At 45.3% G+C, this 17,028-nt stretch overlaps 1 protein-coding gene across 2 annotated transcripts in view; it reads left to right on the top strand.

The window, feature by feature from the left end:
- ATP7B (ATPase copper transporting beta) overlaps positions 1–17,028 on the top strand; it is a 92,543-nt gene that overhangs the window by 24,804 nt on the left and 50,711 nt on the right. Inside the window, exon 1 of one of the 2 annotated variants that reach the window (XM_054015202.1) lies at positions 14,720–15,066. The exons of the other annotated variant lie outside the window; for it this stretch is intronic. Coding sequence (XP_053871177.1) covers positions 14,824–15,066 — 243 coding nt within the window. The 5' untranslated portion in view covers positions 14,720–14,823. Of the gene's footprint in view, positions 1–14,719; positions 15,067–17,028 lie in introns of those variants that run through there. 2 annotated transcript variants of the gene reach the window in all.

Below are 17,028 nucleotides of genomic sequence, written 5' to 3'. Positions count from 1 at the left end.
CCCTCCTCTGGAGTATAAATCCAAAATTATATTGTTTTGCACTGCACAGGGATCTGTAAGCTCATTAGTATGTCCGCCTCTCCCTCAGTATGAAGAGGAATATGCACACTTGGGGTAACTAAGCTGAGATTTCCCCCCAGACACTTAACTTAAAGGTACACTGGTTTAGGTTAAAATATAAACAAGTTTATTAACTTCAAAAGATAGATTTTAAGTGATTATAAGTGATAGCAAACAGATTAAAGCAGATTACCTAGTAAATGAACAAAACCGCAATCTAAGCCTAAAACACTAGAAAGATAAGATATGAATTAGCAAATTCTCACCCTGTCTAACGATACAAGCAGGCTTGTAGCTTCTTAAGGCACAAGCTGTATTTTCTTTGCAGCTTGGGATCCCCTCCCCCGTTACAAGTTTTTTCTTTCGGCGCTTCTCTCAGGTGTTGAGTTGTGAGGGAGTGAAGAACAACCGATGTCACGCCCGGCCTTATATAGCTTTAGCACAGGACGGGAACACTTTGTTCCCAACTCAGTTCCCAGACCAGCTTGTGGAAAAACACTGGTACCCAAAATGGAGTCCAGAGTCATGTGGGCTGGTCACATGCCCTTGCAGTCTCATAGCAGCCATTATTTACAGGCTGTCTGGAGCATTCTCAGGAAGGCTCACCAAGGGGAGATAGGCTTCTCCTAAGGCCTATTGTTTACCTTAATGGCCCTGAATGGACCTTCACAACCAGCTGTTTAGACTGGCAGCATCTTGCCTAGTCGGTGTCACCCAGGTGTGACTACATGTGAAATACAGATACATAATCAATATCCATAACTTCAGATACAAAAATGATACAAGCATGCAAATAGGATAATAGTCAGTAAATCATAGCTTTTCCAATGACACCTTATAGAACTCATCTTGTACAAAATGCATCATAATTATCATAATCATAAAATAATATCACTATGCAGATTATGGGGTGCAGTGTCACACCCTATATTTCATTTACCTATTCAAAACAAGACAACACACAAATTGTCATGCTCTCTGGAGTGGCTCTCGACTCAGGGCAGACTGTCAAGAAGCAGGGCAGAGATCCCGAACTGGCTGTGTTCCATAACTAAGTGTCACCAACCCAGTAACAAATGTGAACTCCTAACACACTAAAACAGTCTTACTATGGCATCACAGATAGTCCACTTGGGCATTCCAATCTATCTTTCTTGCCACCCAGGCAAGCTGGATCCAGCGATGGTGGTTATACACCAAACATTTGGTTGTTCCCAATCCCAAGAGACCAGTCACTTGCCTCAGGTCAACTTATACATTATATCTCACACCAAACACAAAACTTGTAGCCAATCCTACAGTAAACTAACTAAGGATTTATTAACCAAGAAAAGCAATGGGAGAGTTATTGCAAGGTTAAAGCAGGCAAGAATATATACACAAATGAGTTACATTCTATGGTTCCAAAAGGTGACAGATGTAGTAATCTGCCAGCTCTGAATGTCATTTAGGGCTATCCCAGGTGATCTCTGCTTCTGTTTCATAGCTGTGAGAGTCCAAACAGCAAAAGAGATGAAAATTTTTTTTGACAGTGTGACGAACTGGGCCTGTTCTCACTGTGGTCTGTGAATGCTGACAGGGAAGTGTGGCTGAATAGTCTGCATTGGGGAATGGGAGACAGCCCGAGGGCGCATACCTAAGTGTGTAACACGAGAACCCAGGGAGGGGTTGAAGGCCAGGTGACTCCTTAGCCCGGGAAACTGAACAAAGGCTGTGGGAGGGGTCGCTGAAGCCAGAGTGTGGGAAGCAGGCTGGAGAGATGGCTGGGGGGCAGAGATGGCTCTGACCTCCCAAGGGGGGCTGGGACCCCAAGATGGACCAAACTGAGGGGGTCCCTGTTGTCTGTGCCTGCAAGACCTGTCTTGGACTGTATTCCTGTCATCCAAATAAACCTTCTGCTTTACTGGCTGGCTGAGAGTCATGGTGAATCGCAGGAAGCCGGGGGTGCAGGGCCCCGAGTCCCCCAATACTCCGTGACAACTGGTGGCAGCGGCGGGATCTACTGCACCCCGTGGACGGCGCTTCCTGCAGTAAGTGACTGGGGAGCAGTAAAACGAAGGGGGATTGACGGGGACCAGGCGCGCTGAAGAGTGAGAGAGAGACGGTTATTACCCCTGGGAGTGTGTGACCAGCGAGAAGGACTTTTGCAGTAACAGGGTCCCCCGAGGGGATCGCAGCGAGTGGTCCCAGGGGCGGAGGAGTCTGCAGCTCGACCCTGGCAGAGAGGTGGTGACCTCGAGAAGGGCTGGCACACTAGGGGGCCCCCTGGGAACTGTGGGGAGCTGTGAGCACACAGGCCGGTGAGTAGCCAGCAGGAAGATGTATGCCAAGCGGCTTAAGAGCGACCTGGTGGAGCTGTGCAAGCAGAGGCGGCTGCGCATTGGGAGGCTCACCAAAGAACAGCTCATTGCCCGGCTGGAGGCGGAAGATCGCGCGAATGAACTGATCCCTGTGTCTCAGGGAAGCAGCCTGGCAAATGCAGCGCAGGCACCAGTGTCTGTCCCAGCTGGGAGTGGTCAGCCGGCTGCTGAGGGCTTCCCGAGACCCCTCCTTCCTATGCCTAGGGGAAGGGTGGGGAGGAGCCCAGCAAATACCGAAGGCGCCGTGACCCCCCCGGCCGGCAGGGGGTCCCCCCGGCGAAGCTCGCCGGCCAGCAGAGGATCCTCCCGGCGACGTTCGGCATCCGGGGAGCGGAATTGGCTGGAATGGGAGAAAGAGCTAAAACTGAGAGAGCTGGAGGATCGTGAACAACAGAGACAGCATGAAGAGAGACAGCGTCAGCATGAACGGGAGGAGAAAGAGAGACAGCATCAGCGTGAACGGGAGGAGAAAGAGAGACAGCATCAGCGTGAAGAGAGACAGAGACAGCATGAACGGGAGGAGAATGAGAGACAGCGTCAGCATGACCTGGAACTGGCGAGATTGAAGGGCAGCGAACCCCCGGTTGCGGTGAGTGAGGGGGGACCCAGGACTGCACGGAGCTTTGATAAGTGCATCATGGCCCCATACAAGGAGGGGGAGGACATGGATGACTTCCTGGAGGCCTTTGAGACGGCCTGCGAGCTGCACCGGGTTGATCCCGCGGACAGACTCCAGGTCCTTACCCCCTTACTGGACCCCAAATCCGTGGCATTGTACCGCCAACTGGGAGAGGCAGAGAAAGGGGACTACGAACTATTCAAAAAGGCCCTGCTACGTGAGTTTGGGCTGACTCCTGAAATGTACCGGGAAAGGTTCTGGAGTCAAGATAAAGCCCCTGAGATCTCATATCTGCAACTAGCCGCCCGCATGGAGAGATATGCCAGCAAGTGGGCTGGTGGGGCCCAGACGAAGGAGGACCTGATTAAACTGCTGGTACTGGAGCAACTGTATGAGCGGTGCCCATCCGACCTGAGGCTGTGGTTGGTGGACAGAAAGCCAGAGACCCCGCGACACGCCGGGCAGCTGGCCGATGAGTTTGTAAAGAGCCGGTCAGGAGACAAAAGGGAGGAGTCCCAAAGGAACAGTCCCACCACAACGCAGAGAGAGAGTCACCATGGGACCTCCCCATGGGAAAATACAGAAAAAACCCATCAGAGGGGAGCATCCGGCATCAGGACCATCCGACCTACTCAAGGGGACCCATGGGACATGGGCTGCTACCACTGTGGCCAAAAGGGCCACATACGGGCCCAGTGCCCTAGGCTCAGGGACAGACTGAGCAGACCAAACCCACAGAGGGTTAACTGGGTAGAGACCCAGCCCGGCGAAAGGCAGCATTCCCAGGGAAGAGGGGCTGGCAGAGTACCACCTGCTAAGGAGGGAGGAGAGCTCCAGGCCAGCTCCTCTAGGGGGCTGGATGCTCCAGACTCAGGGTTTTTGGTTTATATGGTAGGCGCGGGGCTGTCCCTCCGGAGAGAGTACCTTGTTCCCCTGGAGGTGGATGGGAGGAAGGTCAATGGATACTGGGATACGGGCGCAGAGGTGACGCTGGCCCGGCCCGAGGTGGTGGCCCCAGATCAGGTGGTGCCCAACACCTACCTGACCCTGACGGGGGTGGGCGGAACACCAGTCAAAGTACCCGTGGCAAGGGTACACCTGAAGTGGGGGGCCAAGGAGGGCCCCAAGGATGTGGGGGTACACCCGTATTTGCCCACTGAGGTATTGATGGGGGGGGGACCTGGAGAACTGGCCAAGCAACCCCCAAAAGGCACTGGTTGTGACCCGCAGTCAGAGCCGGCGAGGGGCACTGCGCCCTGGCCTTGGGGGGGGGGTGCCTTGCCTGAGGCGCAGGACCCTAACCTGGTGGGGAGGGAACGCCCAGGGACACGGCTCAGGGAGGCTGCAGCTTCAGGCCCAGCGGGCGAGGAAGAGCAGGTGGCCATCCCTGTCCCAGCTGCTGAGTTCCAGGCCGAGTTACAGAGAGACCCCTCCTTGCGGAAGATAAGGGACCTAGCCGACCTCAATGCGGTACAGACCATGGGACGAGGTGGCCGGAAAAGGTTCCTGTGAGAGAAGGGGTTCCTGTACCGAGAATGGGCTCCCCCAGGGGAAATGGAGTCAGGGGGGATCAGGAGGCAGCTGGTGGTACCCCAGAAGTATCGCCGCCAGCTGCTGTGCCGGGCCCATGATATTCCCCTCTCAGGGCACCAGGGAACCTGGCGTACCCAGCAGAGGCTGCTACGGAGCTTTTACTGGCCTGGGGTCTTTGTTACTGTCCGACAGTACTGCGGATCCTGTGACCCCTGTCAGAGGGGGAGGAAGGCCTGGGACAAGGGGAAAACAGCTTTAGGACCCTTGCCCAGCATAAAGGATCCTTTCCAGAGGGTGGCCAAGGTTAAAAGGGCGGCTCTAAACCAAGAGAGCCCAAAGCACAGACCTCCAGACTGGAGCGCTGGGAGAAGACCACAGCCCAGTCGGAGCCCCAGAGGTATGGGGGTGGGAAAAGGGCACAGGCCGCATAAACCTTCCCACATGCGAACTGCGAGTGCCATCAAGCACCCCGACCTAAGGGGGGGGCGTGAAACTGAAGGGGCCTGGTGTAATTCTCACCAAGGAATGGGAGAGATGCAGGGGCATCCATGGGAACGGGGGTAGGTTCGAACTTCCCCAGGTCACTGGCTAAAGTGATCCTGCTCAGTTTGGTCTCGAAGGGGGGAGAGATGTGACGAACTGGGCCTGTTCTCACTGTGGTCTGTGAATGCTGACAGGGAAGTGTGGCTGAATAGTCTGCATTGGGGAATGGGAGACAGCCCGAGGGCGCATACCTAAGTGTGTAACACGAGAACCCAGGGAGGGGTTGAAGGCCAGGTGACTCCTTAGCCCGGGAAACTGAACAAAGGCTGTGGGAGGGGTCGCTGAAGCCAGAGTGTGGGAAGCAGGCTGGAGAGATGGCTGGGGGGCAGAGATGGCTCTGACCTCCCAAGGGGGGCTGGGACCCCAAGATGGACCAAACTGAGGGGGTCCCTGTTGTCTGTGCCTGCAAGACCTGTCTTGGACTGTATTCCTGTCATCCAAATAAACCTTCTGCTTTACTGGCTGGCTGAGAGTCATGGTGAATCGCAGGAAGCCGGGGGTGCAGGGCCCCGAGTCCCCCAATACTCCGTGACAGACAGCTACTTTTATTTTGTTCTTCCAGAATTCAAGCTGATGGGATGAGCCTTTTTGCACATAGCCTCTTCATGGGAGTAAGGGGCAATTAACAAAGTCTTTGAATTGTGATGTCCCATGATGGTCCATTTAGTCTTGATAGGCCTTTGGGATGGGCAGGAGACAATCCCTCCTGACTGGGTTCAGTTTCAGAGCAAACATTTTTTATAGTTACAAAGCAAAAACTTAAATATTACCTTGAACCATGTGATAAAGATATTATAAGTGAGATCAATGCATGCAGTAACTTACAGGCATTTCATAAAGTCTGAACACTAAACACACTGTTATAAGCCCAATACCTATCTTAATCTTACTAACACGCAAAGTGAATCAAACTGGTTTCCAGCAATACATTTGTCAGGGATTGGCTGAGGTCTAAAGCCTTGGCCAGAGCTGGAACCTGGTCCACCAGCCTCACAGTTATACTAAAAATCCCTCTGAAATTCACAGAACAATTTAGAAAAAAAGGTTGAAATTGCTAAATGACAGCAGTGTAGGTAGCAGAAGTTACCACCTATGCACCAGACTGAGTTTTTAAATGTGAACCTATTTAGCTATGTATTTCACAGCAATGAAAGGGCTTACATGTCTGTTAAGATGAGCCACCCAGGAGTGATTTAAATGGTAAAATTTATTAATTTCAAATTATATTTAAATAAAAAATTACTTAAAATTGAGAAAACATTAGTGAGCTATTCCATTCTGTTCACCTTATATACTGCTTTTGCTCAGACTTTCTAGAAAAAGTCAGCTTTGATCAAAGGACAAACATGAAAAACTTTAGCACAGAGGTGAAACTTTCAGAAAGTTAAGAGCACTGAAAATGGGGAGATGATAGCGCAAGTCATGTAGTGATCCTATCTAGAGTGGGTTCTGCCAGGTGCCTGCTCTGGCTTCATAGATTCCAAGACCAGAACTGATCATTGTGATCATGTAGTCTGACCTCCTGTATAACACAGGCCAAAGAACTTCCCCAGAATAATTCCTAGAGCATAGCTTTTAGAAAACATCCAGTCTTTATTTAAAAATCCACCCTGATCCTTGGTTAATTGTTTCAGTGGTTAATTACTCTCACCCTTAAAAACATACGCCTTATTTCCAGTCTGAATTTATCTAGCTTCAACTTCCAGCCATTGGATCATGTTATACCTTTCTCTGCTAGATGGAAGAGACTATTATTAAATATTGGTTCCTCATGTACAGACTCACAGACTGTAACCAAGCCACCCCTTAACTTTTTCTTTAATACACATAGATTGATCTCCTTAAGTGTATAAGGCACGTTGTCTAATTCTCTAATTGTTCTCATGGCTCTTTTTTGAGCCCTCTTCAATTTATTAACATCCTTCTTGAATTGTGGGTACCAGAACGGAATCCAGTATTCCAGCAATAGTTGTAACAGTGCCAAATACAGAGGTAAAATAACCTTTCTACTCCTACTTGAGATTCCTCTGCTTATGCATCCAGGTATCGCATTACCCCTTTTGGCCACAGTGACACACTGGGAGTTCATGTTGAGCTAATTATTCTGGAAAGCTGGGACTGTGAAAAAGATTTGGGAGTAGCAGAGGATAGCGTCCCCTATCCCGTCAGTATGGCCTATGCTCTTTGTTCCTACATGTACACATTTAGCCATATTAAAATGTATATTGTTTGCTTTTACCCAATTTACCAAGTAAACCAGATTATTTTGAATCAGTGATCTGCCCTCTTCATTAGTCCCCTCTCCCCCAATATCAGTGTTGTCTGCAAACTTTATTATTGATGACACAATATTCTATCAATGACCTGGAATAAGAGTTAAATAGCATCTGGCCAAGAACAGATCACTGAGAAACCCCACTGGAATCGCACCTGCTTGATGTTGATTCCTATTTACAATTACATTTTGAGACCTGTCAGTGATCCTGTTTTTAATCCATTTAATATGTGCCATATTAACTGTATATACACCTCTACCTCGATCTAACGCGACCCAAAACAACACGAATTCGGATACAACGCGGTAAAGCAGCGCTCCGGGGGGGGGGGGGGGGGAACTGCCCACTCCGGCGGATCAAAGCAAGTTAGATATAACGCAGTTTCACCTATAACGCGGTAAGATTTTTTGGCTCCCGAGGACAGCGTTATATTGGGGTAGAGGTGTACTTCTAGTTTTTAATCAAAATGTCATGCAGTATGAAGTCGAATGCCTTGCAGAAGTCTATTATGTTCTTTATCAACCAAACTTGTAATTTCATCAAAAAAAGATTTCAGGTTTGTTTGACAAGATCTATTTTTCATAAACCCCTGTGAGCTGGAATTAATTATATTTCCCTCCTTTAATTCTTTATTAAAAGAAGCTCATGTCAGCCACTCCATTATCTTGCCTGGGATCAATGTCAGGCTGACAGGCCTATTATTACCCAGGTCATCCCATTTACGCTCTTAAAAAATTGTCACAATATTAGCTTTTTTCCAGTTTTCTGGAATTGCCCCAGTGCTCCAAGACTTATTGAAAATCTATGTTAATGGTCCAGCTAGCTACTCAGATCTTGGATGCAAATTATCTGGACCTGCTGATTTTAAAATGTCTAACTTTAGTGGCTTCTTCTTAATATCCTCTAGAGATACTAGTGGAATGGAAAGAGTATTATCACCATATGATGAAACTATATCAGTTGTTTTTCCCCTAGATACAGAACAGATGTATTTATTGAACACTTCTGAGTTTTTTGCATTATTATTGATAATTCTACCATTTCCATCTAGTAATTCATCAATATCATTGTCAGGATTCTTTTTGTTCTTAATATATTTAAAAACTCCTTCTTATTGTCTTTATCTCTTCAGCCACAGACTTTTGCCTTGTGTCCCTTGGCTTCCTTTATCAGTTTTCTACAATTCCTAACATCTGGTTTATATTCTATCAACTTCCCCTTTTCCATTTATTCTATATTATTTTGTTATTTATAAATGTGGCACATCAGAGTTGGTTGTTGAACATATTGACTGTTTATATTTTTTTATTGCATGAGAAATATAGAATTTATATAGAAGGCAATTGTTCTTTTTGTACTTACACTTTGACCAAAAAATGGTATCTTTTCCCTATAATAATGTTATAAATCTTGTGGGTTCCGGTTCAAATCCACAGAGTTCCTGCAGTGTTAGTGTGTAGATAATAGAAACAATTATCAACAGATTGTCTGCTTTAGGAGTGCCAAAGTACCAAGTCCAGATAATATACAGCCATAAATGTTAGGCCCAATAGCTACAGGATTAAAAATCAGTGATGTTTTAATTAACAGTAATTTTTCCATGACAGATACACTGAGCTTGGAGCATGCTGGATCCAAAACATTCTTTTTTAATGTCTTGGGGAGCCTTGGGTGTATAGAAGTACAGATATTGATCTTCATTGAGTTCAGTAGAACTGCAAGGATCTTATTCTGTTGTAAAACTGGTGTCAGATCAGAACTGGGCACACTCTTAGTTTGGGAAATAAGGTTGCTGCTCTTACTTTTGTTGTTACAAGTTTATAAGACAGATTCCTTAGTTTTTAGTTTGGGGACAGGAAGAGACTCCAACTCTCATGTTTTTCAAGAACTGAAGCCAAAATTCAGACCTGGTTTGAACTGGGACAAAGTCACCAACTTCTGTTGATGCTGTTGCTTAAGCAGGTATGAATTTGGCTCCAAGTGTCTAGATTTTATGAAATCAAGTGGTTTGTATAACTTGTGTTATGATGATCCTAGGCTTTTACATATAAGAAATTATATTGCTTGTGATCATTTAATCTATTAGAGGAATATGTTTACCTTTCAATTTATGATGACACTGGTATATCTAAGAACTGCTATCATGCTTTTCCTGCAGTGCTGTAATGAAGTAAAAAAAAAGTTGGTTTAGGCTCTTTTGATCTCATAGGTCAAAGCTAGGGTTCTGAAATCTGGGTGTGAATCCAATCCCCCACTTTAAGAGTGAAGAAAGTCAGTTATGTGTAAAATACCTAGCTGGTGCCCTCTTCATAATAAATAGATATGGCCTTTTTTTTTCTTCATTAAAAAGTATGTCAGTTGGTTTGAAAAGGTACAGAATGTAGTTAAATGGCCTGAACCTGATTCAACTTCCACTGAAGTCAGTAGCAGAACTGACTGTCTTCAATGGAAAAAGTGTCCAGCCTTGTGTGGATTAATATGAAAGAAAAATGCCATGATATGCAAAGATGTGTTAATACCATAGAATTATTTGAGTAGAAAATGTATAAATGTAATGACCTCAGGCCTTTGATTTACAGAAATCATAAATTCAGTGGCTGTTTTTCTGCAGAATAAATTTGTTTTGTTTTCTCCCAGTCCAAACAATATTTTGAAAACCAACTGCAAAGTTGTCAAGTCTCATGATTTTACTGCGTTTCATGATATTTTGTGGGGGGGTTTTCTTAAAGCTCCATCTCCTGGAGTCACGTGAATATGTGAGATCTCAGCTCATTTTAATAGAAGTATGATTCTAGCTCTTGTAGCTGCAAAGAAAATCTTGAAAACACCAGCTTATAATATATATTCAGATCTTTTGCTTTTTAACCCAACATCATGATTTTGGGGGGCTGCCTTGTGATTTTTGAACACTTAGGGATGACAATACTGCATTTGTTCTCAATGATGTAACTAAATCAGAAGAATGGGCAAATGGCTCACTTGGCAATCAAGGCCATTCTGACTTTGTCAAATGGTAGACTATTTGTACTTTGAGTAGTAATTTCTCAACTTCCCTCTTCTGTTCCACCTGACATGCATGCATGTGAGCTTGTTCCTTTTGTCTGTCAGCTTAAGGAAATCTAACCCCCTAGGTTTTCCTTGAACCCAGGCTTCTCATGTTGCAGTGCAATTGTTTTGGAAATTTTATGATGCTTTCCTTTTGAGAAGAACCTAGAGAGATTAGAAATGGGCAGCAACCATTTTTTTAAAAATGCAGGCAAATTCATCTTGGGAACATAATCTGCAAGCAACGGTGTCTTCATTCGGGTTTAGAAAGCACTTAGCACATTATGGATGCTAACACAGTCTAAATAAATAATAATGTTTAGCAATTCCTGACATCTTAATAAAGCAAACTCTGGGGTGTCCTTTTAATTTTCTGGCATGTGTTCCTTATCCTCATAATATTCTGCTATTGAAATCCTGCAGTTCTGTAGAAAGTATCAAATTACATACCACCAACCAAAGTGGATCCTTATTATTTCTAATCAAACCCATAATGTGCAAAAACAGTCCTGGAGCAATGCATCCTTTTACATCTTTGCACCAAAGACTAGCTCAGTGAAGCCTAAATGAGATCCTTAACTTCAATCTACTATCACTGATCACCTGAATGTGCCTCTCCCATCCACAGAGAACTATTTGCATCCAAAAGGCCCTTTTAAAATGAAGATCCATACCTTGCAAATACTAAAACAACCTTTTTTGTGCAAGCACAAAACCCTATAATAAATATGGCTACTTCAGTCCACATCCAAATTAATATTCAATATCCCCCTCCCCCAGTCAGGGAAGATGAAGACACTTTATCAAACTTAGGCCTGGTCTACACTGGGGGAGGGGGGAAATCGATCTAAGATACGCAACTTCAGCTACGAGCATAGCGTAGCTGAAGTCGACATATCTTAGAACGAATTAAAATTACTTACTTTGCGTCCTCGCGGCTCGCCGCAGCTCCCCCATCAACTTTGCTTCCGCCTCTCGCTGAGCTGCAGTTCAGCAGTCGATGAGAGAGAGCGATCGGGGATCGATTTATCGCGTCTACACTACACACGTACCCTTAGGGCAGATCTACACTTAAAATGCAGCATCAATGCAGCTGCACTGCTGTAGCTTAAGTGAAGGTGTTCCTACGCTGGTTGGGGAGCTTCTGCTGTCAGTGTAGTTAATCCACTTCCGCGAGAGGTGATAGCTTTGTCAAAAGGAGAAGCTCCCCTGCTGACATAGCGCTGTCTACTCAGATGTGGGGGGGAGGGGGAGAGGCTAGGTTATTATAACTACGTTGCTCAGAGGGATGGATTTTTCACACCCCTTAGCGATGTGGTTATACTGATACAAGTCTGTAGTGTAGACCTGGCCATAGTCTGAGAGTCCGAATTTATCTTAACTGGAACTTGTCAGAAACCAGAATTTCTGTCCTGCAGGAAATACCAACATTTCAAATTTTGAAAAATTTTGAATCTGAACAAAAAGCTGAAATTTCATGCAAAACAAAATCTCTGAAAAATTTCAATTCAGGATCATTAAATCATTTTTTGTTGTGATAAGGTGTGACGGGGTTGGGACTCACCACCTGGTGCCTCCTGCTGGTTGTCTCTGGGAATTAGCTCAGTCCAGTGGAGTGCCCCCTCCTGGTGGTGTCCCGTCCGTCTCGCCCTTGGTTGGCATGTGGACCCGCGTTGCTCCCAACTCGCGGCGTCCTCTTCCGAACCACTGCCCTCCGGCAGTGCCTCTTAGTCCATCCACACCCCCTTCCGGGGAGGGGTGGGGGTGCTGATCAGCAGTCTCTCTATGCCCCAACCACCATGTCCAACCACCCCCCCCCCCCAAGTCTAATCCCTCTTGTCAGGGATCTGGTGTAGTCTATAATGGCCGTTCCCTAAGGCCGATGGCTGGGTGTATTGCAAGGGGGGAAGGAGGGACCAAGGCCCGCCCTCTATTCTGGATCCCGGCCCAGAGACCCTCTGGCGGCAGCCTCGCTGTCCTCCTTCTCTCCCCTCTGTCTGTCCACGTCCCTGGGCCACGGCCCCTCGCATCGGCTAGGCCCTTCCCCTCAGGGCCTACAGCATAGCAGACACTGGGCTGGAGTTCCCTTCTGCTCCCCCGGGCCTGCCCTGCACTGCACTGCACTGTCCCAGGTGCTAATCTCCCCCCTGGAGGCAGACCTTCCCCTCTCAAAGGCCTGGGATAGACTCCCTGCTCCCATCCTGAGCAGCCTTTTTATAGGGCTGAGCCGGGCCCTGATTGGCTGTCTCCAATCTGGGCCCCGATTGGCTCCCACTAAGCCCTTCTCTGATTGGCTGCCCATCTGCGCAGGCCCACTGGCCTGCTGCAGCCCCCTCTAACATGGGGGTGGGGCAGACGCCCCACCACACAAGGTAAAACATGTCACTTTGACTTTTATATTTAAAGATATGGTACATATAAAAGTATAAATGTATATTACATATAAGTAATAATAAAAAGTACAAAAATATTACATATAAAAGTAACCGAATACAATACATAATATATTAAAATATTAATTGTAAATATTATGTATTATATTAGGTTACCTTTATTTATAATAAGTATTACAAATAATTAGGGCTGTCAATTAACCGCAGTTAACTCATGCGATTAACTCAAAAAATTAATCATGATTAAAAAAATTAATTGCAATTAATCGCACTGCTAAACAACAGAATACCAATTGAAATTTATTAAATATTTTTGGATTTTTTTTCTACATTTTCTACATTTTTTCTACATTTGATTTCTATTACAACACAGAATACAAAGTGTACAGTGCTCACTTTATATTATTATTTGTATTACAAATATTTGCACTGTAATATCCCACTCCGCCCCAGGCCCCATCCCCACCCACCCTCTTCTGCCAAGCCCCCACCCCGCCCTACCTCTTCCCTCCTCCCGCTCCATCCAGGCCCCACCCCACCTCACCCCTTCTTCCAAGCCCCCACTCCATCCCCACCTCACCTCTTCCCATCCAGTTCCGCCCCCTCCCCCAAGCACGCCCCATCCCCGCTCCTCCCCCTCCCCCCCGCACCTCTTGCATGCCACAGAACAGCTGATTGCACCGAGCCGGAGGTGCTGGGATAGAGGGGGAGGAGTTGATCGGCAGGGCTGCCAGTGGACGAGAGGCATGGGCTAGGAGGGGGAAACTGGCTGCCAATGGGTGCTAAGCACCCACTCATTTTTTTCCGTGGGTGCTCCAGCCCTGGCGCCTATGCCTGGGAGCTTAAATTCATAACTTTGCAAGACACTAAAAATCATGGGCTGACTAGAGAGACTGCATTTATGGCTTATTACAACACACTATAACCCATTAAATAACACACACACACACAGATTTTGTTTCTGCCTTTCCCCCTGTGACTGGAGAGGTGTTAACTGGCTGCTTTACCTTGAATGGTCCTTTGCATAGAATTAACACATATTTCTAAATTACTTGTATCACCTTGTATTTAGCTGTGACATGCTGAGTGCATTTCCCAGACCTGAAGAAGAGCTCTGTGTAAGCTCAAAAGCTTGTGTCTCTCACCAAAATAATTTAGGTCAATAAAAGAGATTACCTCACCAGCCTTGTCTTTTTAATAGACAAGAAGAGATTTTTAGTTAGTGCAGCTGACAGCAGCGCTTTATGCAGGGGCGCTGGAACAATTTGTACAGTGGGAGTACTGAGAGACATTGAACCAAACTGTAAACCCCGTATAAGATGGAAACCACTTCAAGCCTGGAGGTGCAACAGCACCCCTAGTTCCAGCACCTATGACTGTATGTTTGCAGTAGTTGAATAACTTTTCATATAAATGCAAGTCTGACAGGCTGGGAAATAACTATCTGTCAATGTAATCTGTATGAACTATAGAGGGGACAGTATTTCATTAAGAAATTGCCGTTCGTTTCATAATAAAGGGAAGTGGATTATGTGGTACTGCCAACAGGCTGTGTGTCCAGGAGATGTGATTATGCACACAGCCACAGAGGAGCTACTGCTTGGCTGTTTGAGTTAATTATGCACTGGGTTGTTGCACACAGGTCATGTTTGAGGAGCTTGTGAAAGGCAGCCTTGGCTGAGCAAGCAGAAGTGCCGTGTGCAAAGATTAGTAGTGCTGCATGCAGTTTGGTGAGTGCAAAGGGATGCCAATTGGTGGGGAGTGTTTAAATCGGGTGCAAGAGTATACGGTTGAGTGCAGCATGGTACTTACATATAAAGGGGGCAGATTAGAATTAGGAGTTCACCATGAACACATAAAGAGGAGAACATTGATGTAGAGGAACAGAACTTTTGTTCTGGATATTGCTGGGAGAAGTTTTTCTGCTAATTTATGAAATAACATCTCTTAAAAATTCCCATTTGGCATTACAATATTTGAAGCCTGGAAAGATAATGGAGAGGGAATCAGACGGTGATTTGAAAAGGGACCAGTCCACCCTGGCTACTTTAAACAACAAAAATGTAACCCTGGTGTCTTTTCATAAGCGGCAATCATCTAATGCTGTGCCTGCACTACTGATTGTCAGTGAACCCTCTAAGCCAGGCTCTCCTGGAAAAGCAGGCGACTGCTCTCAGAAAGAAGAGAAAGTTTCACAGAGTTACCATGTGGGAGCATCAGAAGTCAACAGCACGCATGTAAGTTTGCAATTAAATGTACTGGAGCCTAAAACAAAGTGTACTGAATATAGATTGTAAACCCCTTTATATTCAAAGTTCATTATGATCCCAGGAGTGCTGATGTAGAACTAATGTCGGTAAAATCCTTGGATTTTCTCGCATAAAAAATTGCTTTACAAGTGCAAAGTATTTTGAAATTCTCTGAAAGATCATCTATAAATGCAAAGTTTTAAAATATTAGGCAGCTTTAACTAGTAGGCGTGATTGCCAGCTCTACCTAGAATAATATGAAGTGGGAATCCCTAGTAATTACAACATATACATATAATGTGTTAGCCTTCCTTCTTTTTAAGCTGCGTTTATTTCAGAAGTTAGGCATCAGTTTGTGGTTTGGTTATCCCATGGAATGAGAGAAATTGCCTGAACAGTGAAAATGATCGTAATTATAGCTAAGTTACTTACCTATAACTATACCAGTGAAACCGGCAAAAGTTCATGGTAGCACAATTGCCACAACTGCCTTCTTACTCAGGCTTGTCTGTAACTATATCAAAGTTTTGTACAGTAAGTCTTATTAGGAGGAAGTGCTATTTCATTTTGAAAAACGTGAACTTGTAAAATGCGTTTGTGATTCTTACTAAAAATACAGATGATACAGCATAATACTAAAGTGCACATAAACTATAACAGTGTAACTTGACTCATAGTTTGGTGTTTTAACTGACAGGATATTTTTAATGATTTATCTTTTAAACCTGTGTATGTTTATAGTTTAGTTTTAGAGTGACTTAAACAGTTACCGTCAAAGTAGAATGAAATGACAATCGGGGACAGACCAAGTAAACCTGAAGGCATTTACTTCTCTAGTTGTTTTATGGAAAACATCTATAGTATGAGAAACAAACATGACATAAGATTAGGTTACTTCTGCCAACTGGTCTTTTTACATACTTGGTTCAGGTAGTTACTATGTTGGGTACTGTACTACTAATTATATCAGAAACATGAAAACTGCATGCAATCAGGCTTTTTTCATTCCAAATCAGAAATACAGTACATGTACCACAGAGGCTTTACCCCTCTGCGCCAATGTAAAAGTTTTAAACAAAGCTGCATAAAGTAATCCATTTTTAATTAAACTTAAACTTAGCCCTTAGAGGCATTAAATGTGCAGTATATGGTATATCAATCTAGTAAGACTTGCTACAATTACTTAAACTTTTCTTTGCCTTCTTTCCTATTGGTAAAATGGGGGTGACAATACCTCCTTCACAGAGATGTAACAGGGTTTAGTTAGTAAAGTGCTTTGAGGCTATAAAGGATCATATAGAGGCATTGCCTTTTAAAATTCATCTTCTCCTGAAGGATGAATTCCCTGGAATAATACTGAGCTCCTGGTTGTGCTTTTAAAAGGGACAATGACTGTAACAGCTATGTATGGCTATTATTAGTGTCTAGAGGGACACTCATGGCTGACAAACCAAAAAAATGTTTTACTCATTAAAATGGCATTTTTAATTGTAAAGTGGCTGCTGTTTTATTACAGATTGAGCTGGTAGCACCTCCTATTATTGGGGGTGGGAGGTGGGGAGAGAGTGTAATTTGCCTGTGCAAATTATGTAACAATCTGAAAATCCCAGCGGCTAGGCTGGGTGGCAAATAAACTCAGACAAGATGGATGTCCCTGTTTAGGGCTCTACCAAATTCACAGCCATGAAAAATGCCGTGAAATTTGATCTCCCCCTGTGACATCTGGTCCTGTGTGCTTTTACCCTTTACTATACAGATTTCATGGGGGGAGACCAGCGTTTCTCAAATTGGGGGTCCTGACCCAAAAGGTAGTTGCAGGGGGGGTCACAAGGTTATTTTAGGGGGTCATGGTATTGCCACCCTTACTTCTGTGCTGACTTCAGAGCTGGGTGGCATACCATACCATGCTACCCTTACTTATGCGCTGCTGCTGGCAGCAGCTCTGCCTTC

The sequence above is a fragment of the Malaclemys terrapin genome, chromosome 1, assembly GCF_027887155.1.
Source record: "Malaclemys terrapin pileata isolate rMalTer1 chromosome 1, rMalTer1.hap1, whole genome shotgun sequence".
Taxonomy (NCBI): Eukaryota; Metazoa; Chordata; order Testudines; family Emydidae; genus Malaclemys; species Malaclemys terrapin.
Note: the sequence above shows the minus strand (reverse complement) of the source record. Positions and strands in the feature narration are given on the sequence as shown.